Genomic DNA, 26338 nt, shown 5'->3' on the forward strand with positions numbered 1-26338 from the left:
GGTGAGTTCCTCCTTTGAGCTGGCAGGACTTCAAAACGTCTTCAGTGCCTCCGTACACATGTTCTCACAGCTGTCCTCTACTTTTATAGCGTATCGCGACCCGATAAGGTCTTCTTTCCACCCGCCAACTGGAAGGTTCCCAAAAACTACGAGGCTGAGCAGGATGTTGGGCCTGCGATGGAGCACATTTATGAGGTAATCAGTCCTGCTTTTATCTGAGCATGCTCACCGGGGCACATTCAATTTGTCTGGAAAGTAGATCCTACTGTTCATTCAGAAAACAAGAAGAGGAAAAACTCGGAGTTCCCAGAACTGCAAAAGAGGAAAACCAAAGAAAATGAACTCCGGATCACATAGTTATTTGGGTTGCCGAGCCCCAGACCAATTAATCAGGAGAATAAAGTAGTATTCCAGATAAGGATCTTTCAAGAAGGCAAATAGATTGTTACTGTGCAGCTACATCTACCATAACTAACATATGAACCAATCAAGGTTGCTGGAGACTAGCTGGTCTCCGGCAGGAGATCCTGGTCCAGGTTTCTTCCCTCCTAAAGGGGAGTTTTTCCTTGCCACTATTTGGCTTAAGGTTTTTCTCCTACTAGGGGAGTTTTTACCTGCCAGTGTTTATGTTATGTTTATGTAATAATTGCTCGGGGGTTCATGTTCTGGGTCTCTGGAAAGATCCTAGAGACAAGTTCTGTTGTACACTGCCATACACTGCAAAAACTCTTAATCTTAACAAGAATATTTGTCTTATTTTGAATTAAAATGTCAAATTTTTAGTCAAAAAAAAAATCTCATTACACTTAAAGGAGCCTGAGGCAGGATTAAGGCAGGATTGAGGCAGGATTTATGAAAAAAATTCGTATACGTTCTAAGTTTTCTAGTAATAATGTCAGATGAAGCGTTCCAAACCAAAAAGAATGAGCCCTCTAGTATATCTGTCCGTTGCCTTGAACAGGCTGTGTGCTGCAAAATGTGCTGCAATTCTGGGACCGAATTTCCCGCACTGTCCTGCGGATGTCACGTCAAATGACGCTGCATGCATGTTCTCCCCGTTCTCCCGTGCCAGCTTCAATGTTGGCTGCAGTACCCCCGACGGCCGTCGTGGCGAAGGGTGGCGCTAATGAGTCATCACTGGAAAAAACAACAATTTTCCCCTGTTTCAAGTAGATTTTCACTTAAAATAAGTAGAAAAATCTGCCAGTGGAACAAGATTTTTTTGCTTGTAATGAGAAGATAAATCTTGTCCCACTGGCAGATTTTTCTACTTATTTCAAGTGAACATTTACTTGAAACAGGTGAAAATTGTCAAATAACAAGTTATTTTTCTGGTAATGACTCTTGTTTTAAGTGTAATGAGATTTTTTTGACTAAAAATGAGACATTTTAACTAGAAATAAGACAAATATTCCTGGTAAGATTTTGAGTTTTTTGCAGTGTAGAAATAAAATTGAATTGAATAGACGTTTTCTAAGCAGATTAAAGATTTGTGTTTTTCCTCATTTCCACAGCTGGTGAACAATGGCCCCAGTCAGATCAGCCACACCTTCCTGGAGCTGCGCTGTCCTCTCCGAGCCCCGGCGCACACCCTCCTCTACCCCCTGGAGTTCTCCACCGAAGGCCCCATCAACTGCACTGCCAACCTAACCATGAACCACCTCAATCTCAAAGTGAGTGTCTCTTTGCATATGTCTCGGGGTCAAACGAGGCTAAATTACAGATCCCTCTCCAGGCGGATTCCCCGGTGTTTGGCCCACATCCACCTCCTCCTCCCTAGCCTGCAGGCCCCACCCAGGACACTTACCCCACCACAGCTTTGAAGCTCCGGCTCGTCCCCGCTTGATGAGCCACCTCGCCCAGTACCACACTCACTCATCTTCAACATCAAGTGGCCGGCTGATAGCCTCGGGAGTTTGTGGGCCAAACATTTCCGCGCACTTGTTTTTTGCTTACATTTGAAGATTGACAGATGTTGAGCAAGGCAGTGAGTCGTCTTTACTGTGACCTGTTTTTTTCCGTTGTCCTCCCCGGTGAACTGTGGAGTGTGTTTTGATGGGAATCAATGAGATGGAGCACTCATCTGCTTCTGATTAATGACAGAAGGCTGAGGGTCACGCTTACATTAGGGCCTATATTGACAGAATGGGTGGCGTGCTTCTATGCAAAGTTAATATTGTTTTAATGGGTGGTGTGTGTGTGTGTGTTTGTGTCTTCCCTTAGCTCCAGCGCCCGTCCACTGAATCTCCGATCCTGGCTCTGAAGGCCCCTGAGCACCACGTCGTGAGGAGGGACGTCCACAAGGAGCAGTTCGCTCATCTGACTAACCTGGTGAGTTACTCAGAGGAACGCTGTCTCTTTCTGGGAGGGAAATGTACATTTCAGAGCTGATTGACTGATGACTGGAAAGTGAGAGAGTTTGCAGTTTTGGGCAGATGCAGTTGTGTATTTTTGACTATGGTTGCTTTCACTCCCGTCCCGTTTGGAGCAGTTGTTCCGAAACAGGGAGCGTTTCCCCCTAAAGATCGGTTCGTTTGGTATATGTGAACACAACAATCGTGCTCGGATGCGGCACAAAACAAGCGAGCCAAGATCTCCTAGGAGAGGTGGTCTCGGCTCGCTTCCACTCCAGACCTGGAGCGGTTCGTTTGCAGTGAGAACATAATCCACACAACAACCGACACAACTCATTCATAACTGTGCTTACGATGCTCCATAGTTGTTGTTTTTCCTGTGGTACGGAAGAGGAAACTCCTTCCACGTTCATTTCTGACCAATGAGAGAACAGTTGGTTTTGCACATGGCATTTGTTAACAGCTTTGAACCGCTACAGACGGTTGCCTTGTGAACACAAACGAAAACCGAAACAACTGTATCGATTTAACCCCTGAATCGGAACAAAACAAACGGGCCACAGGTCTGAAAGCACCCTAAGTAGCTTTAAGTGTGGAAATCCACCAGTCTATGCATTATCTTCACCCACTTCATTTTATTCAGGGTCACAGGGATCAGCTGGGGTCTGCTGGGGTCCATCCCAGCTGTCATTAGGTGAAAGGAGAGGCACACCCCCGACAGGTCGTCAGTCCATCACTGGGCTGTTATCGATGAACAGCCATGGGTGCTTAAGTGTGCAAATATAGAATATATTAGGAGCTCCTCTCACCCGAGTCCCTGGGGGCTGGGTAATTGAGTTATGATGTCATTAAAAGGGTGGGGTCAGAGGGCCCTCGTTCAGTGTTATGGGTGGCAGGGGTGCACTGCTCGCCTTACGCACCGCCCTCTCATTCTCTGGGTGTTACGGGCCTCTTAACCTTCCACAAAGCGGTCCCATGGAGCCCTGCAGCTGCAGGTAGCTGCTCTATCTGCAGACCCCTCTCTTTTGGCACTTTTACACTAGTACCTACTCAGCCCAACTCAAATCGCCTTCCCCTTGTTTATTTTCGATACCCAGATGAGAAGTAGGAGGTTGGAGTGAAGCTGCTGTGACGTATTTGATTGTGTGATCTAAACAGAGAAGACAACAACACTAAAGATGTAGAACCTGGAGGAGATGATAGATGTGCTGCTGGGTCTGTGGCTTGTGTTTGATATCAAGTTAAAAAATGAGAGTGAGAGAGAAGCTTCAAGCGGCAACGCTTTTTTTTTTGTTAGTTTGTCTCTGCGCTGCTGAAAAGTCAGCTGGAGCCGCGAGCAGCTATGAATTGACAGAGTTCCTGATAGATCTGGTCGTTCCTTATCGCCCGTCTAGATCCCTTTTTAATTCTCTCCTCAGCACCAGGTTTATGAACATCTGCACCTCAGAATTGGATCAGAAACAGACTTTTGCACTGAAGAAGCCGTCAGAGTCGCTATTTCTCTGATTTCCACATCCTGACTCAGACGTCTGACTCCAACCCCCCGACCAATCGGTGGCCTGTAGTGTGATGATGTCAGATACAGCCGACTCAGCCGCTTAGAACCTCGGCAGAATAGATGCAGAAAAGTATCTACTCGACACGCCTCCACCCACCTCCACCCATAGTGTAAAAGCGCAAAACCGGGGCGAGGCGAGTCGAGTCGGGCTGAGTAGGTACTAGTGTAAAAGGGCCATATGTTGCAGAACTACCAGTCTCCTCTCTCCAGCATGCCTGATGACACTTGGGTACAAAGAAGTCCTTTCTGCTGTTTCTCTTATGTCTGCACTTAAACTCTCTCCATGCCTGACGAGACGAGTAGCTCCCTTCAAAATAACTTGTGATAAATGTGTGCAAGTGTTTTTGCAAAGCCTGGAGGAAGATGCCTAGGAGGTTGTGGTGTGAGTGACCTGCTTTGTCTTTGAACGGCTGAGCTTTGCATTCTGGACGAAGAAAAGCTGTTCTTGCACTAATTATTAAAAGCTTTCCAGTATGACTGACTTTCTTCAAAGACAGATGTTTTGCTTAAAATGTGTCGTGGTATGGTGGTAGTCTTTTTTAATGTATTTATTTATTTTTAATACACACCATCTCATTATTTTGGGAGTAGCTGCAGTCTTGTGGCTTTGTAGACAATATTTAAAGATGAAAAAATGAAGGGATTCGGTCCCTTCTTGGTTAGTCCTTAGATATTACTAAATACTTCGAAAAAAAATCCCTTTAAAAGCTTTAAAACTTATCCAAATATGTTTTTATTGTAGTTTGTCATCAAGATGATGTGCAAACTGAAACTGAATGAAAAGGAAAAACCTTGATACACTTTTAATGAGGATCCCTTTGTGTGAAAATGAGAAATGGGGTGTTGTGCAGGATTAGACTCTCCAAGTTTTCTCCTGGTTTGAGAATGTCTTCCCAAAGACTGAGGCCACTGCATGTGGCAGCTGAGCGTTTAGGTCAGAATGTTATTTTATTTAGTTGTGGGAGCAGTTTCTACTTCCCGGTGCTCCAGATCTTCACCACACATGTGAAGTGAGGCGTGGGTCTGACGCATCTTTGGACCTGAACCATTCTTATCATTTTGTCAGATGTTCTTCTGTGGGACATGAGGCGAGCTGACCAGGAGGAAGTGGACTGATGCGTTTCCCGTCTGTCTCAGTACTCATTAAGTCTGAATAAGACTGAAGCTAAAGGAGCTGGGGCGGATATGTGCTCTTCTCCTCCTGCGTTTGCCCTTTTCTGTGTAATAAGTAAACTAATGCTCCCGCAGGAAACCCACCGAAACCTCTGGGTCTGGGGGTGGGCTGGTTGCAGCATCGGGTCTTCAGGAAAGCGTGTTTTAAAATGTTAAAGCTGCATTTTAGGGATCTAATTAAGACTGAGCATTCAACAGTCTTAGGAGAAATGAGCTGGTTTTGGTGGTTGGGCAATAATGTGGCAAGTGGTGCACGCTGCATTTTTACAGCCCCATGACATTCCTACAATTTAATACAAAGCAGGCGTTGAATACTGATCATAACATCGGGGCTCTCTTTTACATTTATCTGACTTGCAGCTTTACATGACTGTTATTTGATCTTCCCGTGTGTATGATTCGTTTCGGCTCCTCAGATTTCACCCGAATGAAGTTCCTGTCATCTTTGTTCAAGTTTTCGAGGCAAGAATGTGGTTTTCATCCGTGTGCAACGCTCTTGTTTCGACAGTCTTGCTCCAACGTGGAGTGCTGGACACTCCAGTGCAACGTGGGTCTGCTGGGGAAAGGAACCACCGCCATCCTCAAAGTGCGCTCCCGCATCTGGGCCCAGACTTTCACCGAGGTCAGTGGGAGAACGGCCTCGTCTCTCGAGGCCCGACTCGGCGTTTACCGTACAGGAACATGTGTCTCCAGCACGGGGAAGAGACTATGCAACACTATAGACGACCCTCTCCCCGCTGGCGCTTGTGTATTATCTCATGTCAGGCTTTGGCAGGGAGCATTAAGCCATTTTCCTTTAGGCATTAAAAAAGAAAACAGTGTTTAAACCTCAAATGCAAACAAAGACAAATAGCTGCAGTCGCCCGCTCACGTTTGTTTGTGCTCAGCCGGCGGTAACAATGGTGGGGAGTCAGCTGTCACCGTGCCCACTTTGGTTTATTTTCATCAACAAATACGACAGAAGCTTTAACCAGCGATTGCCTGTCATGTCGGAGCTACTCGCAGATTATTTACCACTGCACACTGTAACACATATGTGATTTATTGGAAATTCATCATCTGGATGTCACATCTCATTGGACTGGAATGATCATGGGACTGATATTGGAGGAGCCGTGCGGTATATGTCGCCCCCTAGTGGTTTTTTATTACATTGCTTGCATTTTAAATAGAGTTTAAAAAAGAAAAATATATATTTTCTTTATTTTTGATTTTTTTTTTGTGATTAAATGTTTTTTTTTATAACTTTATTTATAAGATTTTTCAATATTTTTTAAGACAAACAACCCCACATATATCCCACCCTCCCCAGTTCCCACATACAAAGAAGATAATAGCAATAAAACATAATATGTAAACAAGAAATAAAATAAAAATTAAATTAAATTAAAAAAATAAATAAATAAATAAAATAAAAAATAAATAAATAAATAAATAAATAAAAGTGATTAAATGTTTTTATTTATATTTCTTTTTTTTATTATAAACGGTGGCACCCACAATGATGTCAAACAAACATTATACACATATTTTCACCCCCTCCCAAACCCAACCCTCGGACCTAAGCATTCGATGAAAACAATTAATAATTAATAATAAGGAAACAGAAAAAAAAGATAATACAACAATAAAAAACAAACAAAAAAAGGACAAATTAAAACAAAGGCAAAACATAATAATATCAAAAACTGGACAAGGATAGCTGCAACAAGGTAGTCTATATAAATTTTAAATACAGCTTTCAAGTTTGTCTTTAATTTGATTTGCCATATGCCAAAATAAAATATTTTGTTGTTTTGCATTATGGATTCGGGCTGTAGATATTTCCATTTTGCAACAGTTTGGCATTCCCAGACCATATGCATGAAGGTTCATTCTGAAAAGCATAATGTACATAAAGAGCTAACCAGGATCTTCATATGGTAAAGCTTGCAAGGTGTTAAATAAGTTCTGTGTACAAATTGATAATGAACCTTTGATTCATTAATTCATCCATTTTTTTTATTATTCTTTCTCCAGAAACCTTACAAGAACCATGTCCTGGAGTGCCTGGCCAGATACAATGTCAAGAAGATGCCATACGCAATCCTGCCCAAAGTCTATCCCAGTGGACAGAAAAAGGTATTTAAGATGTCTAGGTATTTGCTGTCCTCTCCTGCTGGCCCCCCTGGAGCCCAGAGAGAATCCCAGAGAGGGTGAGGTGGAGACTAAGGGCCGTGTCCTCCGCAGGTCGTGACCCCGGTGGTGTGGAACAAGCCGGACATCGAGAACTCGGTCCCACTGTGGATCATCATCCTAGCTATTCTGGCCGGTTTACTGCTCCTGGCTCTCCTCATCTACGTCCTTTACAGGGTGGGTAGTGCTGGCAAACAGAGGATTTTTATAAAAATGTATAAAAATCTACTATAGAGGGAATGCATTGACGTCACATTCTCACTGGACCAGCCCCCTTACTCTCACTGAGTGGCAAAAACAGCTGCAACTAGTAGGGAAACTGTGGAAAAGACGGGATAACAGCAGATTATCAGCTTAAATTAAAGGCAGTTGGACTTGACAGTGACCCGTACAGTTACCCCAAGAACCAGTGGTCCATGGACATTAATATTTGGTACAGTTACCAAGAACCAGTGGTCCATGGACATTAATATTTGGCCACGAATCCAGTTTCCTGATATTTATATGTACTTAATTTCTACGCCGGGGAAATACACGAAGCAAAGCTTGAAGGCATACAAAAGTCTTGACGCTTGGTCCGACTTCAAGGCAGGATTTGTTGTAGAAATTAAAGTGATGAGGACACCGAACTTTATGATTTGACCGTTTAACGTTAGCTACCCAAAAATCCAACATTACCTGATACAAAATGGGAACCGCAAATCCACGTTTCGGTGCCTGGAATCCAGTTGTTTCTGTGAATTGCAGTGATCCATTTGTCTCTCTTAAGCTTATTTTTCGGCAGTCTGTAAAACGATAACTCCGATTTCTTGCTAAATCTATGACTACAGTCGATCGCACAACAGCTCTTTCCCATTTTAGATGTTTTCCAGTTGCTCAAACTGAAAGTTTACGCTGACACTCAGTCTTTCTGACACTCAGTGGGCGTAACCCGCTGTGAAGTCACATCTCTGACGTCATGCTTATTCCCTCTATTAGTCTGAAATGTTATCGAAGATAAACTGATGAACTGTGCACTCACATCTAATTTCAAAATGTTTCCTCTCTCTTTCAGTTCGGCTTTTTCAAGCGATCTGTACCTTACGGCACGGCCATGGAGAAAGCACAACTGAAACCACAGGCTGCGTCTGAGGCCTAGCGGCCACCGGAGCCACCGGAGCCCCCGGAGCCACCGGAGCCACCGGAGCCCCCGGAGCCACCGGAGCCACCGGAGCCACCGGAGCCCCCGGAGCCCCCGGAGCCACCGGAGCCCCCGGAGCCACCGGAGCCCCCGGAACCACAATCTCTGGCCATATGATTGCAATCCAGGAACGCGATGGAACATTTGAGTGGGTCAAAAAGCAGGTGAAGAGAGACTACTGGAACTCCACTGTGCTGCACTAAAGGAAGACAGAAACGCAAAGATCTCTAAGCCAAATGAATGTTGTTGTTTTGTTTTTTTTTTGTTGTATTCCTTAAGTTATGTCTTTGTTTTATATCAGGTTGGGATTGTTGTTTAATAGAACTCATTTCTGTGCCAAAAGGCTAAAATTAGACTAAAAAAAGAAAAAAAAAAGACTGCAAACTGTGCAAAGGCTCCCGTCAGCCTGTGCTTTGCAGCAACACGTTGGGTTTACTTTTGTGGATATTGTGATAAAGAGCTCTATTTTACCCATTTAACTGCCTTATATTGGTGCTAATAACCGTAATACGTTCGCTGCCTCTGACAGGATTCAGCCTCGTGCTGCTCGTGGCCTCTGGGAGCTGGGAAATGTGTTAACTGATGAGGCCTGAAAGTATTCCTCGCATAGCTCCCAAATGCAAAATATTGATGAAGAATTATCAGGGGAAACATTAGCTGGCTCAAGGCAAAATCCCACACAGAGATGTGTGTTAGCCAAGTACGCTCAACAAGCTCAGCTTTGATTGCAATAAGGATTCCTTCCCCCCAGAATTGAACCCCCATTAGGTGTTTTTCCCCCCGATCCTGGACCGGTGCGAGCTGGGACAGACCTCGCCGCCCCTCAGCCCTGAGCAGAAAGAGCGGGTAGTGAAAATGCATAAATGGATGTTTCTCAGCTGAAAAATAATCACTTTCTGCCTCAGGTTGGGTGGACAGTGTTTTTTTGCACTCAAAGGAAATCTACTGATTTTATTCCAAATACGCCAAAGACTGACTGACTGACTGACCTTTCCTTTGAGTTCTGAATTTAACTCCTACTGATGACTTTAAGTCCTGTATGCTTGTTGCTCAGAGTTCCCGATGCTGACGTCGCGAGTGTAGTTGTGTTAATCGACTGGGATGGGACTGGAACCACCACAGACCTTGTGAAACCTCATAAAAGGCCCGAAGCATCGCGGCGCTTCTGCGAAGAGCACCGATCTCCTCAGAAAATACTCCCATGTGTTTCCTCCTGCTCAGGTTTGAGCTCATTTCAAACGGAGACGCAGACGGGAGAGCAGGTGACATATTGGGGGGCTGGGGGCGGACAGAGATTTAGCTGCCGTGACAATCAGCAACGATGTAGCCTCGACACGCGGCTGAAGACCTGACGGATCCGTGTCCGGCTCACAGCGCCTGTTGCCGAGTGAAATACTGTATTTTTTGATTGTCTCTTGAGTGAAATGAGCAAGGAGTGTCTTGACGTTCGCCAACAACTAAAACGGCTACAGGGACTGAACAGTAAAATGGTTTGTGTTGGTTTCTTTTCTCATGTACATTGATTTGATGTGCCTTACATGTAAATACTTAATGTCAGAGGGGTAGAATCAAGGTTGTGTGTGCGTGCACGGCCGCATGTGTCACTTCATGCGTTACGTGCATTTGTGTGAATGTTATATTTAAGGAAGTTTTTTTTAGTGCGTGTGTGGTTTTTTACCTTTCCCATTGCCTAGTCCTTTGTAGCCTGAGATAACTGAGGTGAACCCGTTCCACATTGCTATAGAACACGATTGCAGAAATACCTCGAACAAAGGGATAAAAGCTAGGCACTGGGAACTACACATTGTTTGGAAGTGCAATATTTACATCACTCTTTGTAATATAACAGTGATTACTTTTGTTTTTTCTGTTTTGTTTGTGATCTTGATAAACCAAGACGTTGTGCGCCAAAGTATGTGATGAGCATGTGGTGAGCGTGTGGACGTAAGCCTTTGTGGGTTTCTGGCTGTTCCGTCCACTTGCTTTGTCACCTCTTATCACTTGAGTGAAACATTCTTGTTTTTTTTTTTGTTTTTTTAAAGGATTTTTTTTCCACTTCAGATGTACTCACCTCTTCACTGGACTTTTTATGAATTACCTTCATTATTTCACCGTCTTTTGTGGACTGACAGAAACACAAAGACCATGCCTGGATTGATTTATATGTTCTGCAGCTGCAGCCGTCCAAACACAGTCACTGCAATAATTATATCTTAAACCATTTTCTTTTTTGCTTCATTACACTTTTTTTTTTTTTTTTAATGCATCTCCTCTCATTGGAGATTGATTCACATTTGTGTGCTCCACAAAATTCCCGTTTGGTTATCCACTTAAATGCTTCATCACACACTCTGTCTAAATATAAACATTTCCTCACTGAACATTTCAACCCATTATTTATAATGATGGGCTCATTTTACTTCTTCCATGGTTGCATCAGGAGAAGGCACTGGTCTTTTTCTTTTTTTTTTTCTTCCCCTTTTTGTTTTAACGTGTTTTAACTTTCACTCTCCACAACTTTCAAAAAGATGTTGTACATATTTATGACGAGGAGAGAACTTTGAAATTCAACTGATAACTGATTTGTTGTGAAATTTCTCACCCCATATTGGGGGGACCTTTTGTTCCGGGTTGGAGGTGACGCTTTGAACGTCAGTTTTTTGCCTGTTACAGTTTCTACTTTTAATAAAATATTTCCCTTTTTACAGATGCCTGCTCTCATTGACTATGTACACAGAAATGGGAAAATAATTTATTTAGAAAAAACAACACATTATGAAATTACGTGCATGTCGGTTTGTGCTCCTGCAGCTAAAAATTATGATAAAATATATTACTTTAAAAGTGAAAACACTTGTGGACAAAGAGCTGGAGTGATTCGTAGCATGTGCTGAGGAGCCTTGCGGTTCCTCCACAGACAGCAAAATACAACATCTCACATAAGAATAGTTATCACACCAAAGACAGCAGCACTTTGCTGTCCATGTTTCTGCAGAGATGTCCGGCTTGTCGGGTAAAAGTCCTGTGGACACAGAGTCATTTTCTCCAGTTCAGCATTGGAGGTCATCACCGTGCTCACGGCACATTTTCACTCTCAATGCTGCGCGGCGCCGAAGGCGTCACGGTAAATCTCAGAGCTTTTTGAATGGCACTGTAATTCAGGTGGCTGTGATGGTTTTATGCGTCAAGCTGCGGTCTGTTCTCTGGTTCCTGTTTAGGTCCAGTTTTCCAGTCTCTCTCCAGCCGCAGGAGGATGTCCTAGCATTCGATTGTTCTGGATAGCTGCGTCAGTTTCCGCTGGTTGTCAATCACCTTCAGGTTCTGGACGTAGTGTCTGATGTTGCTGGGCGTCCGCAGAGGGAGGACGTGGTCCGAGTCTAGAGGGGAGGAGGAGACACCGATGAACTCAGCACGTTTTAGAGTATGTAGTAGTATTAGTTGAAGAGTATTAGGGCCAGGCAGGAGAAAAAATATTTGAGAGGGGAAGATTTTTTTTTTATTGTGCACTTCGAGAAAAAAGTTGAAATTTCGAGAAAAAAGTCGAAATGTCGAGATTAATGTTGAAATACAATTTCGAGAAAAAAGTTGAAATGTCGAGATTAATGTTTAAATGCAATTTCGAGAAAAAAGTCAAAATTTCGGCTTTTTTCTCAACATTTCAACTTTATTCACGAAATTGTAACTTTTTTCTCAACATTTCGACTTTTTTCTCAACATTTCGACTTTTTTCGCGAAATTGTATTCCAACATTAATCTCAACATTTTGACTTTTTTCTCGACATTACGACTTTTTTCTCGAAATTGTATTCCAACATTAATCTCGACATTTCAACTTTATTCACAAAATTTTGACTTTTTCTTGACATTTCAACTTTATTCACGAAATTGTAACTTTTTTCTCAACATTTTGACTTTTTTCTCAACATTTCGACTTTTTTCGCGAAATTGTACTTCAACATTAATCTCAACATTTTGACATTTTTCTCGACATTACGACTTTTTTCTCGAAATTGTACTCCAACATTAATCTCGACATTTCAACTTTATTCACAAAATTTTGACTTTTTTCTTGACATTTCGACTTTTTTCTCGAAATTGTACTTCAACATTAATCTCGATATTTTGACTTTTTTCTCGTCATTTCGACTTTTTTCTCGAAGTGCATAATGAAAAAAAAATCCTCCTCCTCTAAAATATTATTTTCATTTTTCCCCTGCATGGCCCTAATACTCTTCCGTAGTGGAGAGCTGGCCATCATAAAAGACATTTTTCATTATAAACATGTATAATTGGTACGGCAGCTCTGGCTTACACGTGGATAAGCGAGAAGAAGGCCCTTCCAGAAACATCCGATCCGCCAGACCCCGCTGTGGAGATGAAGGCACTGCAGAAGGTTCAAAAGTGACATAGTTGATTTCCTGCGACATGCATGCACACATGCTAATCCCTGTGATACAGCGGCATCACTCACCGTACGGTTGGCTTCTGCAGTTTCGCACTATTTTCACTGTCTTTGCAAGCATTCGCTGTGATGTTTGGAAGAAAAAGGAACATTTCAAGACAAGCACTTGCTTTCGGTATCTCATGAAACAAATCAATCGGAACCACTTAAATGAAATAAATCAATAATAAAACAAGAAATCCAGCCATACCATCTTTTCAAAATTGACCAATTTGTCTACGTATGTCGGATTGCCCTCGTGGATGAATGTCATGTCTGGGGACAGGGATATAGAAACATTTATTCCTCTGATGATTACTCAAAAACATCTCAGCTTTGGTGTGTGGTTGGGGTGGGTTACCTTTCAGCAGCAGAGGCATGAAGGGGATGTAAGGGGGACTGAGTTTAGCAACAGCCAGTCTGTAGGCCCTGTGGTTGCGTGAGGGGTCCTAACAGAGCCAGAAAACACAGCAATATCACAAATACACGTCATCATATAAACAAACCAGGAAACAAGCTGCATTTTCCTCTAAAAAACCTGGAGAATTGCTGTTTTATTCAGGCACTTAGAAGCTATTACAATGTGGCTTACCATCAGTCTCTCATAAGCACAGTAGATTCTTTTTGTCTTGCTCGGTATTCTCTGTAACATACCAGCAAAATGTTACACAAGACACAGATGAGAGGGAGACAGTGACTAAATGAACAAATGTGTGGGAAATATTTGTTCTCATCACGACTGCTGCATTCTCACCTCCCAGGTCTTGTAAAGCCTCTGCACGGCACTGTTGCTTAGACCAAACATCACAGCGAAAAACGAATTCAGGTTCTTCTGCTCTTTCAGCCTGTTGCAGAGAGGCAAAGGCAAAGGCACATTTATTTATAAAGCACATTTCACATGATGAGCATGGACTCAATGTGCTCAAATACATAAACAAACAAACAAAATTGTATGACAAGAGAAAAACAATAATAACAAAAACCATAATTCCATTTTAACAAAAGTGCTATAATTCAGCCAATCATGTAGAGTTTAGTCAAACGCCTGTGCAAAAAGGTAAGTTTTTATTCTGCTTTTGAAAGAGGGCACTGTTGGAGCAGACATTAGTTCCTGCAGAGAGGAATTCCAGAGAGTTGGACCGTAGTGACTGAAGCACCATGAGCAGATCTAGTGTGAATTCTAGGTACGATGAGAAGACTTTTATTTGATGATCTCAGGGATCTGTGTGTATTCAGTCAGCATGTCAACCCTGTAGGAGGGAGCTAAGCCATTCATAGATTTAAAAACAATAAGAAGTACTTTAAAATCTACTCTTTGTTTAACAGGGAGCCAGTGCAGAGAGGATAAACAGTAGTGATGTGTTCATACCTCCTGGTTTTGGTTAAAATTCTGGCTGCAGCATTTTGAATAAACTGGAGTTTATGTAACACTTGCTTCGTTAGCCCTGCAAAAAGTGCATTGCAATAATCTAATCTACTGGAGATGAAGGCATGAACCAGCTTTTCAGAAGGAAACGTGGAGCTGCTGGGTTTCTGACTGACCCAGTACCTAAGCTGCACTCATCAAATCAACTCTCTGAGGAGGGGAACACGGCGACCCTTACAGCTGAAAGCTGCCAGCACGCTCACGCATACATGACGCCTGATGTTTTCCATCAATCCATCTGACTCATAAAAAAACATTTGTAAATTAACCCTTTAGTAGCTACACTAAAAGGATTTCCATTCAATTGAACCCCCCCCCCATACACTAAATGTATGAAATGTATTTTAAGTATAAACTCCATTTGGTTCAAATGTAGGTGATTATAATGAACCCAGTGCTATTTGAGAGACTTCATTTAAAACAACCTCAGTGTCAACATCATGGTGGTGCTGGAAGTAAATGTGGCAGTGAATAAAGGCAGTGTGATTTAAATGAGTAAGTAATGACAAAGAACTAAAGAACTGCAAGAACTAAAGTCCGGGCTCCACCAAGGACAGAAGGCGTTACTGTCTGGGAGTCATAAATGTTTTTAAAGCCTCATCCTCAAAATAGTCTTTAAGTGGATGCGTTTGAAATGTAAATGTGTAGGATCAAGGCCAAGCCAAGACATAAATTAAACAGAGAATGCACTCATTTGGAATTCATTGCGAACATACTTAATTGGAAGAAAAACTACTTTTAAATTAGAGCAACACAATTCAAACGACTACGTACAGAGAAACAAAGTCTAGTAAAGAAAAGGCTGTAAATTCAGTGAAACTGAATCTAATGATGACCAAGCTGTAGTGGATGAAATTTTTATACGATGCTTTTATTCTACTAGAATTTCCTCTTGGCATTGGTTTTGTATAATCCTGCTAACAAAGACACAAAAGGCATTGATCACATACTTCCATCTCAAGTTCTGCCAAGGTGGAAGAAAATGTTGAGACAAGGACAATAAGTCTCGAAAAGTTGTTTAAAAAACAAAAAATTACTTAAAATTAAAGATGAAGCATTACTCGGTACACACCACACACACACACACACACACACACACACACACACACACACACACACACACACACACACACACACACACACACACACACACACACACACACACACACATGATAACGACGAAAGCAGATAGTGAATTGCCTTTAGGCCGTCAGCAAGCACCCCATTAAAGACAGACATGATTCTGAGGAGCCGCTGCAGGACTCGTACGGCCTGGGCAGCTTGCCTAGGTGAATCATACCTCCACATTTTGGGACAGCATTGTTGAAACCACCTTTTTAAGGCCTAACAATGCAAAGCAACACTGTGTACACAGAGGCGCCTTGGTAAGAGACTCCTGTTAACGGAGCTGCAGTCCAGCCCTGTAACCTGCTGAACACATTTGGAGCAAAAGCGAGCAACATGATCAGCAAAGGGGGCTTGGATGGTTTAACTAGCTGAAGAACTAGATCAGGAACAAAGTAGGGGCAAAAGAAATGATTTAACGAAATAACAGTGGTGGAGCTCTCCAGGTCCCTAACTGAGAGGTATAAGAGTCTGTCCCAACTTTATAAGGATGTGTAGCTGGCATCGAATTCAATATGAAAATATCATGTTCAAAATAAATTATTATTATTGATTTATAGAGGGAATGTGCACGACGTCACAGATGGAACTTCACAGCGGGTTACGCCCACTGAGTGTCAGAAAGACTGAGTGGCAGAAAGACTGAGTGTCAGAAAGACTGAGTGGCAGCGTAAACTTTCAGTTTGAGCAACTGGAAAACATCTAAAATGGGAAAGAGCTGTTGTGCGATCGACTGTACTCATAGATTGCATAGATAGCAAGAAATCGGAGTTATCATTTTACAGACTGCCGAAAATAAGCTTAAAAGAGACAAATGGATCACTGCAATTCACAGAAACAACTGGATTCCAGGCACCGAAACGTGGATTTGCGGTTCCCATTTAGTATCAGGTAATGCTGGATTTTTGGGTAGCTAACGATAAATGTTCAAATCATAAAGTTCGGTGTCCTCTTTACTTTAATTTCTACAACAAATCCTGCCTTGAAGTCGGACCAAGCGTCAAGACTTTTGTATTCCTTCAAGCTTTACTTTGTGTATTTCCCCGGCGTAGAAATTAAGTACATATAAATATCAGGAAACTGGATTCGTGGCCAAATATTAATGTCCATGGACCACTGGTTCTTGGTAACTGTACCAAATATTAATGTCCATGGACCACTGGTTCTTGGGGTAACTGTACGGGTCACTGTCATGTCCAACTGCCTTTAATTTAAGCCGATAATCAGCTGTTATCCCGTCTTTTCCACTAGTTGCAGCTGTTTTTGCCACTCAGTGCGAGTAAGGGGGCTGGTCCAGCGGGGAAGTGACGTCAATGCAAACCCTCTATTAAATAACTAGTATATAATTGCATTGTTGTTAGATGTATAGTTTATACAATGTCTTGTTTTTTTAAAGCAAAGTCTTACAAAGGTCGTGGCAATCCTCCTAAGAGGTTTTGAGACGTTTATATTCAACCCAAAGTGGCCATTAAACTGTCAAACACTGTGCGCGTGTCTTAACTCTGGGAATGAACTCTTACACTGAAGCGATCTTGATGAACTTCTTGAGCAGAACGGCCCGTTTCACCAGGTCTTCGCAGAGACACAGCTCCGTCACCACCCAGTACTGCACCTCGTTGAAGTGACGCACGAAGCGCTGCAGGTTCGCTGTGATGGCACCTGGGAATTTATGACGGCCAAATATGTAGTAAACAAGCTCCACCTGGAGAGACAGGGAACATGATTCATGACCACCGAGGCACAGAGAAAATACTGACGACCAAGGCCGGAATTTGAAAGCAGGAAAGTTTTCACAGGTGACATATCGCCAACGCTGGCTGCAGAAAGACGTGAAACAGCGAGAAGGAAAAGAGACCCGACAATCTGTTGGCAAAGATGGTTCCTTTAGTTTAGATCACAGATAACTTTGGAGGAAGTTTGCCTTTTTTTCAGTGCAGGAACCGATCATAGTTTATAGAACTGCTTTAAAGGGATTTAATCACTTTTTATTAGGGTTTTTAATCGCTTTGTTTAAACTTCTTTCAAAATCGGGGGAACTATTTGTGACAAAATGGAAAACAGCTTCAGTGTACAGTGATTGGTGGAGTGTGTGACTACAACACTGAAACGCAAAGAGTCATACAAGAAGAAGAAAAAACTGCAGAAAAAAATATAACTTGCAAACATCACTAACAAATCAACCACATAAACAAAAGTCCTTGAAGTTAGTCCGTTGTAAATAAAACACAGGGGAATACAATTATTATTCATCTAGTCAATATGCTACAGAAGAGTATTAGGGCCAGGCAGGAGAAAAATCAAAATAATGTTTTAGAGGAAGAAGATTTTTTTTTCATTATGCTTTTCAAGAAAAAAGTCAAAATGTCGAGAAAAGTCATAATGTCGAGAATAATGTTGAAGTACAATTTCGAGAAAAAAGTCGAAATGTTGCGAATAATGTTGAAGTACAATTTTGAGAAAAAAGTCAAAATGTCAAGAAAAAAGTCAAAATGTCGAGAAAAAAGTCAAAATGTCGAGAAAAGTCGTAATGTCGAGAATAATGTTGAAGTACAATTTCGAGAAAAAAGTCGAAATGTTGCGAATAATGTTGAAGTACAATTTTGGGAAAAAGTAGAAATGTTGAGAAAAAAGTCATTATTTCGTGAATAAAGTTGAAATGTTGAGAAAAAAGGCTCAATTTCGACTTTATTCTCTAAATTGTGATAAGAAGATTTTTTTTCATTATGCTTTTCAAGAAAAAAGTTGAAATGTCGAGAAAAAAGTCAAAATGTCGAGAAAAAAGTTGTAATGTCGAGAATAATGTTGAAGGACAATTTCGAGAAAAAAGTCGAAATGTTGCGAATAATGTTGAAGTACAATTTTAAGAAAAAGTAGAAATGTTGAGAAAAAAGTCAAAATTTCGTGAATAAAGTTGAAATGTTGAGAAAAAAAGCTCAATTTCGACTTTATTCTTGAAATTGTATTTCAACATTAATCTCGACATTTTGACTTTTTTCTCGACATTTCGACTTTTTTCTCGAAGTGCACAATAAAAGAAATCTTCCCCTCTCAAATACTTTTTCTCCTGCATGGCCCTAATACTCTTCCGTAGCAACTGAGAAGTTAGAAAAGGGTTTCTATGGGTGTAACCGAGCCAGCTGTTATCTCACCTCAGCATTCCCCTTCGCTGAGTGAATGTGAAACGAGAAAAAGCCCATGAAAGCACGATGTTTGTGGGAGAGCTTCCCCTTGACTCCCACAGAACTCTTAGAACTGTTTGGTCAAAACATTTATTTTGTCTGAATGCCAGTTTCCCTTTTACATTTTCTTGTAATGACAGACAAATGGAGGGAGCCTTAATGGGGTATTCTGACAAGTAAAAATGTTTTCCCCTTTGCTGCACGGCAACGGGCTTTTCATGCTGAGGTCATGAGTGCAGACTGACCTCATGCAGGGCAGTGAACAGTTCCCAGTCGTAGTTGGTGAGCTCAGTGGCCGTGTCTTTAGAGCCCATCTGCTCAAGGGTGTCGGTAGTTCCTTGCTCTGGGCCCTGCTGCTCCTTTAAGGGCCTCTGAAAGAGAAAGATAGCAGCACTTTTTTGCTTTTCTGATAACAAATGAAAAAGAAATGTGGATAAAAGCTATAGAAAGCACCCGTTTCTCACCAGCTGCTCCACCTCACTGCTCGTGCAGATGAACAGTCTCTCACTGAGACCCAGGCCGGTGAAGACTGCAGTGGTATCCAGTTTTAACTGTACTCTGTCTGTGAGCATTTTCAAGAATTAAACAGCTTTGCAAACAAAGTAGAAAATGACTTAAGGCTAAAAAAATGAATCAGAGCTATATTGAGAAACTTCATTCATAATCATGCGTAATGATTAAAAAAAAGACTGGTAATTGCAGTAAGCAAGTCAAAGCTCTGAAATGAGCCATTTGAATAATTCTCACCTCCGGTGGAATTCATTTTGACAAGTACATGATCTCCACCAGGTTTAACTATTGCTGACATCACATCCTGCACCGATGAGTTCACTGGCAGCATCAGAGTGAGAGGTTTGCCGTCTGGCCTGTAGATCTCATACAACACTGGAGTGAGAGGGGACAGACACCCACGTATCAACATCTGCTGATACCGTGATTGATGAGTAATAACGTTTGGTAATATGCTGCATTCAAAGCCATGCTGAGCATGTAGCCTGATGCCGCTGCTCGCTATTGTCACGTACAGTTGTGATGTATAGGGGATTCAAATGAGTCCCATTGCAGTACAGTATGACTGAGTTGATTGATTACATAACTCTTTCTGCGTTGGAGCCTGGGCCTTACTCACCTTTGTCCTGTGCTTTTATTGTCTGGACCCTCCCCACTGGCTCCTCACAGTTGGAAAACCAGTCAAAGTGGTGGTTCTGTGAATGGAAACAGAATGACATTCTCTTTTAAATGTAATTCTGATCCAGTATTCAGCCAACTAAATCCCCTTTTTTGAAAACACAAACACTTTGTGAAACTCACCCTACTCAGCGACTGATATCCATTCTCCAAACTGTAAAGTCAACAACAGAATAAACATTTTTTTTCAAAAGAAACAGTACAGTAAAGAAATAATAACGACACAAAAATGTGCAACAACAGAGGGAGATATAAGAAAAATATTTACACTCTTGTTCTCCTTCTCTCCTTAAATTGCTCCCTGAGCATGCTGGACAATCGGTGATCAGATGCCACCTCCTTTTTCATTCTCTGTTGCAGCCCCAAACATATAAATGAGAATAATTTATTGCCTTTCTGAAAAACTATCCAGTACAGATACATTTAAAAGGATCTGAGCCTGACGCCTCACCTCCAAAAAGTCCAAAGCAACAGCGTCCTCTTTCAGATGGAGGCCATAGAGCGCCACCCACTGGCCGATGAATCTCACTACCTTCTGCTTGGCGTTGAGGACGTAGGCAGCCTTCTCCTGCTCCGAGCCCTCGGACAGCTCTGCCTGGTAGGTGCGGCGGCGGTTAAGGATATAACAAAAACCCGTACACTGTCCTTCTAAAAAGTGCTTGACAGACATCGTCACTCTATGCAACATTGCTCTGCTTGTCAGTATCACCAAAAGTATCATCTGTATTCAAGGATATTGATGCTGCAAGGCAGGACACAGCTGACTGGAGGACATGAACACCTTGTAGGTTAGGAGAAAGTCACCGACGCAGGAGTCTGCAGGAAGATGAGCATCACAACAACAGGCACATGGGCAGCTGGTTGATTGAATCTGGACATGCTGAATAGCTAAACTTGGCAACAAGTCAAAGTGTCAGTAGGGTCCCACCTGTAGGGTCATTTCCGTTGGAATCCAGTTTGATCCTATCCAGGAGGTGTTCCACAATTTTCTCAGGTGTTCCCGACATAACGCTGTACCTACACAGCACATGACAATGACATAATATTAATAATAATAACCACAATCATATGCTGTAACAATGCACCTTTCAATAATCATGTCTACCTCATACTGCTGCAGCTTTCACTTTTTTTAAATTGTATATATGTTAATAAGAGCTGTCATTTGCCTATTTGCCTATTTTTTTCAGTGAGCGAAAATAACCGAGTCAAATTCCAAATAAACATGATTCTGATTCTGATTCTGACACAACGGAGGAGGAAAAATGACATGTTTAATCACTTCATCTTATCAGTGCTTACTAGTCATTAGGCTGCTGCTTCGTGCTTTGTTGTGTTTTAACAGGTGAGCAACACAGAAACTCAGAATGCGACGCGTTTTTGTTGGGTGTATTAACCTGCTATGACTGGCTAATTAGTGATAAAAGGTTTGACAACATGCTCATGCTCTCCTTGAAAACTAAACCAATAAAAGGTACATGAATTATGAGAGATGTCTTCTGATCTATACTTGTGATATGAGACTGTTTAAGTACTGACTGATAACCTCCTCAAAAAGAAGAAGCAAATAAAGAGCATTGACGTAGCCATTGCATAGTTTGTTGTGCGGTGAGTATACAACACTTTGCAAACTGGTGTTAGTAAATCACACCTGATAGGATGCCAGCGTTTTGTCTGTTTCATAGGTTGCTTCTAGTTGAAAACACGTGTCAGTCTGCAAACATGGTGGAACCTGGCTGCTGCAAATCTCCTAAAAACCATTCCCTCTCACAAACCTGAAATTTCATTACAGCAATTCATTCTAAATTTGATGAAATTCCATCAACCAGATCTGATGAATTTTCAGGATTTATTATTAATCGTAAAAATACAGTTTAGAAGAGTTGTTTTATTTTTGCCCTCCATGTCTGACAATAAAAGTCAAGGAAACTTGAGGTTCTCGTTCCATTTTGTCACATTTTGATTCCAAAAAGATACAAGGTTCAAAGGTACAAATTCCAGATTTCTGAATGACCTACAATTACTGGACAAGCGCTCTGTGAGTCCCCAGTAGGTTTGTGTGAGGCCTCTTTCCCCCGAACTGCACCGTGTTGCAGATGGGAAGGACAACAGCTGACTACAAAATGACTACATTATGTCAATCAAAGTTGGCCATGGCTACCAGCTCGTTCAGCGGATCAATGCTGAACGAGCATTGATTGATATTCTGATGCAAACATTTGCCAACAGCTCCGCAGTGGAGCCACTCGTTCGGCAGATCAATGCCGAACGAGCATTGATTGATATTCTGATGCAAATGTTTTGCATCAGAATATCAAGTTTCAAATGTCTTTTTCGAAGGTAAAATCAGAAATGACCACCACTTTTAGTGAATGCTGCTGATGGCGTCACTACACTTAGTAACATGGCAATGACCGATGAGCAGGTGATGATGGCTAAACATTGGCTAAGCCGACTGCCGATCAAAAGCCTATCCCACATATTATGAATGAATGTATCGTTTTCTATAAATTCACCTGATTGTCATGGATGTGAAATCTAACTATAGGCTGTAAATACGTTAATTTATGCTGCAAAGTTGGACGTTTTAACATGGAGGTCAGTGGAGATTGATTCGCTTTTGGTGCAAGCCCCCCAGTGGTCAGTTGAGGAACTGCAATTTTTGTGACATCCGTATTAGCTTCAACCCGGATGTTAGATTATTGACGTTTGATCTGTTCAAACAATAATACTCGAGCATAAAGAACATGGGAACACCAGAGATCAGTGCGTTTTGTTGTGAAATGTGCAAATGTACCCCCGGGCAAGAATGAAAGATGTTCTAACAGGGGTGGCTCAAACTGGGAAAAGAGTATGATGATTCACAGGAAACCCACGTGGGCTGAAGGACACCACAGTGAGAGAAAGCCATTGTTCCAAACACCACATTGGGGTTCAAAGGTACACACGAGAACACATCTGAATCAGAATTTTTTGAAATGTGTCCTGCGGTCTCATGAGACTACAAGTGAACTGTTTAATCACTGTGATCATTGTCTGTTTGAAAGGTAAACAGGGAAGCTTGCAGGCTTCTGAACATCCGGCCCGCAGTGAAGCGTAGTGCTGTCAGCCTCATGAGAGTAATCATATCTAACCTTTGAATGACAACACAAATAATAATTCTGTGTAATTGTCCCTTTGTATAGAGGGAATGCACAGGACGTCACAGATGCAACTTCACAGCGGGTTACGCCCACTGAGTGGCAGAAAGACTGAGTGTCAGAAAGACTGAGTGGCAGCATAAACTTTCAGTTTGAGCAACTGGAAAACATCTAAAATGGGAAAGAGCTGTTGTACGATCAACTGTACTCATAGATTTAGCAAGAGATTGGAGTTATCGTTTTACAGACTGCCAAGAAAAAAGCTTAAGAGAGACAAATGGATCACTGCAATTCACAGAAACAACTGGATTCCAGGCACCGAAACATTGATTTGCGGTTCCCATTTTGTATCAGGTAATGTTGGATTTTTGGGTAGCTAACGTTAAACGGTCAAATCATAAAGTTCAGTGTCCTCTTTACTTTAATTTCTACAACAAATCCTGCCTTGAAGTCGGACCAAGCGTCAAGACTTTTGTAAGCCTTCAAGCTTTGCTTCGTGTATTTCCCCGGCGTAGAAATTAAGTACATATAAATATCAGGAAACTGGATTCGTGGCCAAATATTAATGTCCATGGACCACTGGTTTTTGGGGTAACTGTACCAAATATTAATGTCCATGGACCACTGGTTCTTGGGGTAACTGTACCAAATATTAATGTCCATGGACCACTGGTTTTTGGGGTAACTGTACCAAATATTAATGTCCATGGACCACTGGTTCTTGGGGTAACTGTACCAAATATTAATGTCCATGGACCACTGGTTCTTGGGGTAACTGTACCAAATATTAATGTCCATGGACCACTGGTTCTTGGGGTAACTGTACGGGTCACTGTCAACTGCCTTTAATTTAAGCCCATAATCGGCTGTTATCCCGTCTTTTCCACTAGTTGCAGCCATTTTTGCCAACCAGTGGGGAAGTGACGTCAATGCATACCCTCTATTGTGGCAATGGAGGCTTTTATCTTATCATCATCATCATCATCATCATATGTTTTATCCCAAGTAAAGTGTCTTAAGGTGTGAGTGCTTAAGTCCCTCACTTGCTCTTGGTTCCAGCTCCTCCTTGCAGAGCCGAGTCGGCGCTCTTCTCCAACACCAGCACGGTCTTCCCATGCTCCTCCAGTCGCACGGTGTTTGCCTCCACATCCTGGAGAAGGGCACGGAGACCTTAGAATTGTGCTTTTCTATTATTGGTCCTGACTAACTAACTAAATAAATGAATACCTCTGCACTCTTTGTGCTTGTATTTCTGATGTCGGGGCTAAGAAATCATGATGCTACACATTTAGAAGGGAGGACGTCCGACAAACCTTGAGGATCCGAATAAAATCCTGTTTGTCGACCCGGAGGAAATGGCAGTTGTCTTCTCTCAGGATGATGGTGGCAGCGCGAGGGGCGTCATTCAGCAAAGCTAGCTGCCCAAAGTCCTCCCCCTCATGCAGAGTGGTTACAAGGCCCTGTGTGAACGCAGAACATTTAGCATGACTAAGCACTTTACAGGTGAACCACGGGTTAAATGTGAAGTTTGAAGTGGATTTACCTTCCCATGCGTGATGACGTTTACAGAGCCTTTCCAGATGATGTACCAGGACGTGCCCTTATCTCCCTGGCTGAACACTAATCACAAGAAGGAATGAAACACACACACACGTGTGTCAGCGTGTGCGTGGTAAGGCTCTTTATGAGCTCAAAGATCAGCAAAGCTGTTCACTCACACACTGTTCCAGCTTTAGGATGGGATTCAAACAGCAGCACTGACGCCAGCTCCTTACGCACCTAGAAGCAGAGCAGAGGAAAAAGTAGGAAAGTGCTGCATTGCTGCCTCCTACTACGGTCACATCACGGTGCAGTGGTTGGTACATGTGAACATCATCTGAAGGCCACGTATCATGAAGAAGAATGTGTTAAATAGGACACATTTAGGTGTCTGGAGCAATTACCAAGTAAAAAACTCAAATGTAACACAACCTTGATATAATGAACCTGAAAATTAGTAAAAGGTTTGATAAGAAGAGCACTGTAGATATGTAGATATATAGATTTATAGTAATGTTTATGTATATAAGTGGAGGTAAATATATGAACCAATGTATACAGTAGCATATCTACTCCTATATAGTTATTCAAGTATATTGTTATACCATTGTTGTCTATTGTTCTCTATTATATTGTAGTATTATAGTAAAGTAATGATGATGTAATACTATGCATTATAATTACTGCTATTATTAGATACATACATAGTAGCACAACTAAATTCTGGGGGTTTATTTTGTTTTCTTTTGTTTGCTTTGATTTGTTTTGATTCTGACTATATATATATATATACATAATTGAGTATGTAGGTATGGGTGTTTTATAAGTAAGCTTATTGAAACTCGTCCTATTATATGTAAGAATGTATGTAAGATTCAGGGGTAGGACTAGATAAGTGTTTACTTCAATCCTACTCCGTTTGGAACATGTTGGTGGATCCGTGAGGTCTGCCTAAGTGCTGTACATACACACATGTATATATATATATATATATATATATATATATATATATATATATATATATATATATATTTGTATTCTGTTTTTTTTTACTTTTATGTATTCTTTTTTAACATGCATGTTTGAAATAAAATCTTCAAATCAAATTAAAAAAAATCACTGTAACATCACTGGGATAGATCAGATCAGAATGATCCTGCTCCTCATCCTCAGTTTTAATACCTCTCAAAAGTGGATAATACGGAGCTGCAATGAACAGAGCAGTAAATAACATTTAAAAGGGCCCTTTTATATTGTACCCTAGTGTCCTAGGCATGTTTAACACCCCAGCAACTATGTGCCACTGGATCAATTCCCCACATAAATCTGTATATAAAGGCCTTGATGTCGGGAGAAAACTAGAATAAAACTGACCGAGGTGGAGAGATGTGCGGCAGCTTTCACATGGAGCAGCTCCTCGTAGATGATCTCCAGGTCCTCTGCAGTCCTCTGACCGGGGCTGAGTGAAAGACAACATGAGACAAGCTAAAAATAACCAAACAAAAACAAATAAAAACTAACCATCCTGGCCAGAAGCATAAACCTAACACAGTGACTCATACAAAATAAATGTGACTATTGCTACATGTGACAGCTTCCCATGCGTAGCAGCAAAAACACTGACCATTTACGCAGAATCATGGTGAGCAGAGCGTCCGGACCGAGCTGAGACAGCAGACACAGAGCTTCCTGAAGCTCGTCCTCCGACTCCTTCTCATTGCTGACGGGGTTCAGGCCAAACTCCGAGTCCTTGAAGCGGTAGAACTGGGTGTCCTTGTCGTGGAAGTTCAACTCATCTTTCACTGGACAGAGATGCATCCCGGAGAAAAGACGAGACGTAACTCAAATCAAATAAGGAGT

The 26338-nt window shown here is 41.8% G+C and overlaps 2 protein-coding genes across 6 annotated transcripts in view; one reads left to right on the forward strand and one right to left on the reverse strand.

Annotated features, from left to right (window-relative positions):
• itga5 (integrin, alpha 5 (fibronectin receptor, alpha polypeptide)) overlaps positions 1 to 11147 on the forward strand; it is a 54907-nt gene extending 43760 nt beyond the window's left edge. The window contains exons 23-30 of the mRNA XM_061735341.1: position 1; positions 90 to 195; positions 1515 to 1673; positions 2224 to 2331; positions 5594 to 5707; positions 7105 to 7206; positions 7315 to 7437; positions 8315 to 11147. The exon at position 1 is cut by the window's left edge and continues 80 nt beyond it. Coding sequence (XP_061591325.1) covers position 1; positions 90 to 195; positions 1515 to 1673; positions 2224 to 2331; positions 5594 to 5707; positions 7105 to 7206; positions 7315 to 7437; positions 8315 to 8398 — 797 coding nt within the window. The 3' untranslated portion in view covers positions 8399 to 11147. The remainder of the gene's footprint in view (positions 2 to 89; positions 196 to 1514; positions 1674 to 2223; positions 2332 to 5593; positions 5708 to 7104; positions 7207 to 7314; positions 7438 to 8314) is intronic.
• Positions 11148 to 11155: 8 nt separating this feature from the next.
• The window catches only part of rapgef3 (Rap guanine nucleotide exchange factor (GEF) 3), a 30034-nt gene continuing 14851 nt past the window's right edge, over positions 11156 to 26338 (reverse strand). For 4 of the 5 annotated variants that reach the window (XM_061735345.1, XM_061735342.1, XM_061735346.1 and 1 more), the window contains 23 exons: positions 26103 to 26280; positions 25853 to 25937; positions 24658 to 24718; positions 24483 to 24559; positions 24253 to 24399; positions 23983 to 24089; positions 20728 to 20816; positions 20537 to 20615; positions 20251 to 20401; positions 20068 to 20150; positions 19923 to 19953; positions 19741 to 19816; positions 19359 to 19496; positions 19076 to 19173; positions 18857 to 18982; positions 16953 to 17134; positions 13636 to 13726; positions 13474 to 13524; positions 13243 to 13330; positions 13093 to 13157; positions 12912 to 12966; positions 12753 to 12824; positions 11157 to 11817 (listed from right to left, as the gene is read on the reverse strand). In XM_061735345.1, the coding sequence (XP_061591329.1) occupies positions 11699 to 11817; positions 12753 to 12824; positions 12912 to 12966; positions 13093 to 13157; positions 13243 to 13330; positions 13474 to 13524; positions 13636 to 13726; positions 16953 to 17134; positions 18857 to 18982; positions 19076 to 19173; positions 19359 to 19496; positions 19741 to 19816; positions 19923 to 19953; positions 20068 to 20150; positions 20251 to 20401; positions 20537 to 20615; positions 20728 to 20816; positions 23983 to 24089; positions 24253 to 24399; positions 24483 to 24559; positions 24658 to 24718; positions 25853 to 25937; positions 26103 to 26280 (2249 nt within the window). In that variant the 3' untranslated portion in view covers positions 11157 to 11698. Of the gene's footprint in view, positions 11818 to 12752; positions 12825 to 12911; positions 12967 to 13092; positions 13158 to 13242; positions 13331 to 13473; positions 13525 to 13635; positions 13727 to 16952; positions 17135 to 18856; positions 18983 to 19075; positions 19174 to 19358; positions 19497 to 19740; positions 19817 to 19922; positions 19954 to 20067; positions 20151 to 20250; positions 20402 to 20533; positions 20616 to 20727; positions 20817 to 23982; positions 24090 to 24252; positions 24400 to 24482; positions 24560 to 24657; positions 24719 to 25852; positions 25938 to 26102; positions 26281 to 26338 lie in introns of all 5 variants that reach the window. The other variant, XM_061735343.1, reaches the window with a different exon arrangement.

The sequence above is a fragment of the Cololabis saira genome, chromosome 12 (genome assembly GCF_033807715.1).
Source record: "Cololabis saira isolate AMF1-May2022 chromosome 12, fColSai1.1, whole genome shotgun sequence".
Lineage (NCBI taxonomy): Eukaryota > Metazoa > Chordata > Actinopteri > Beloniformes > Belonidae > Cololabis > Cololabis saira.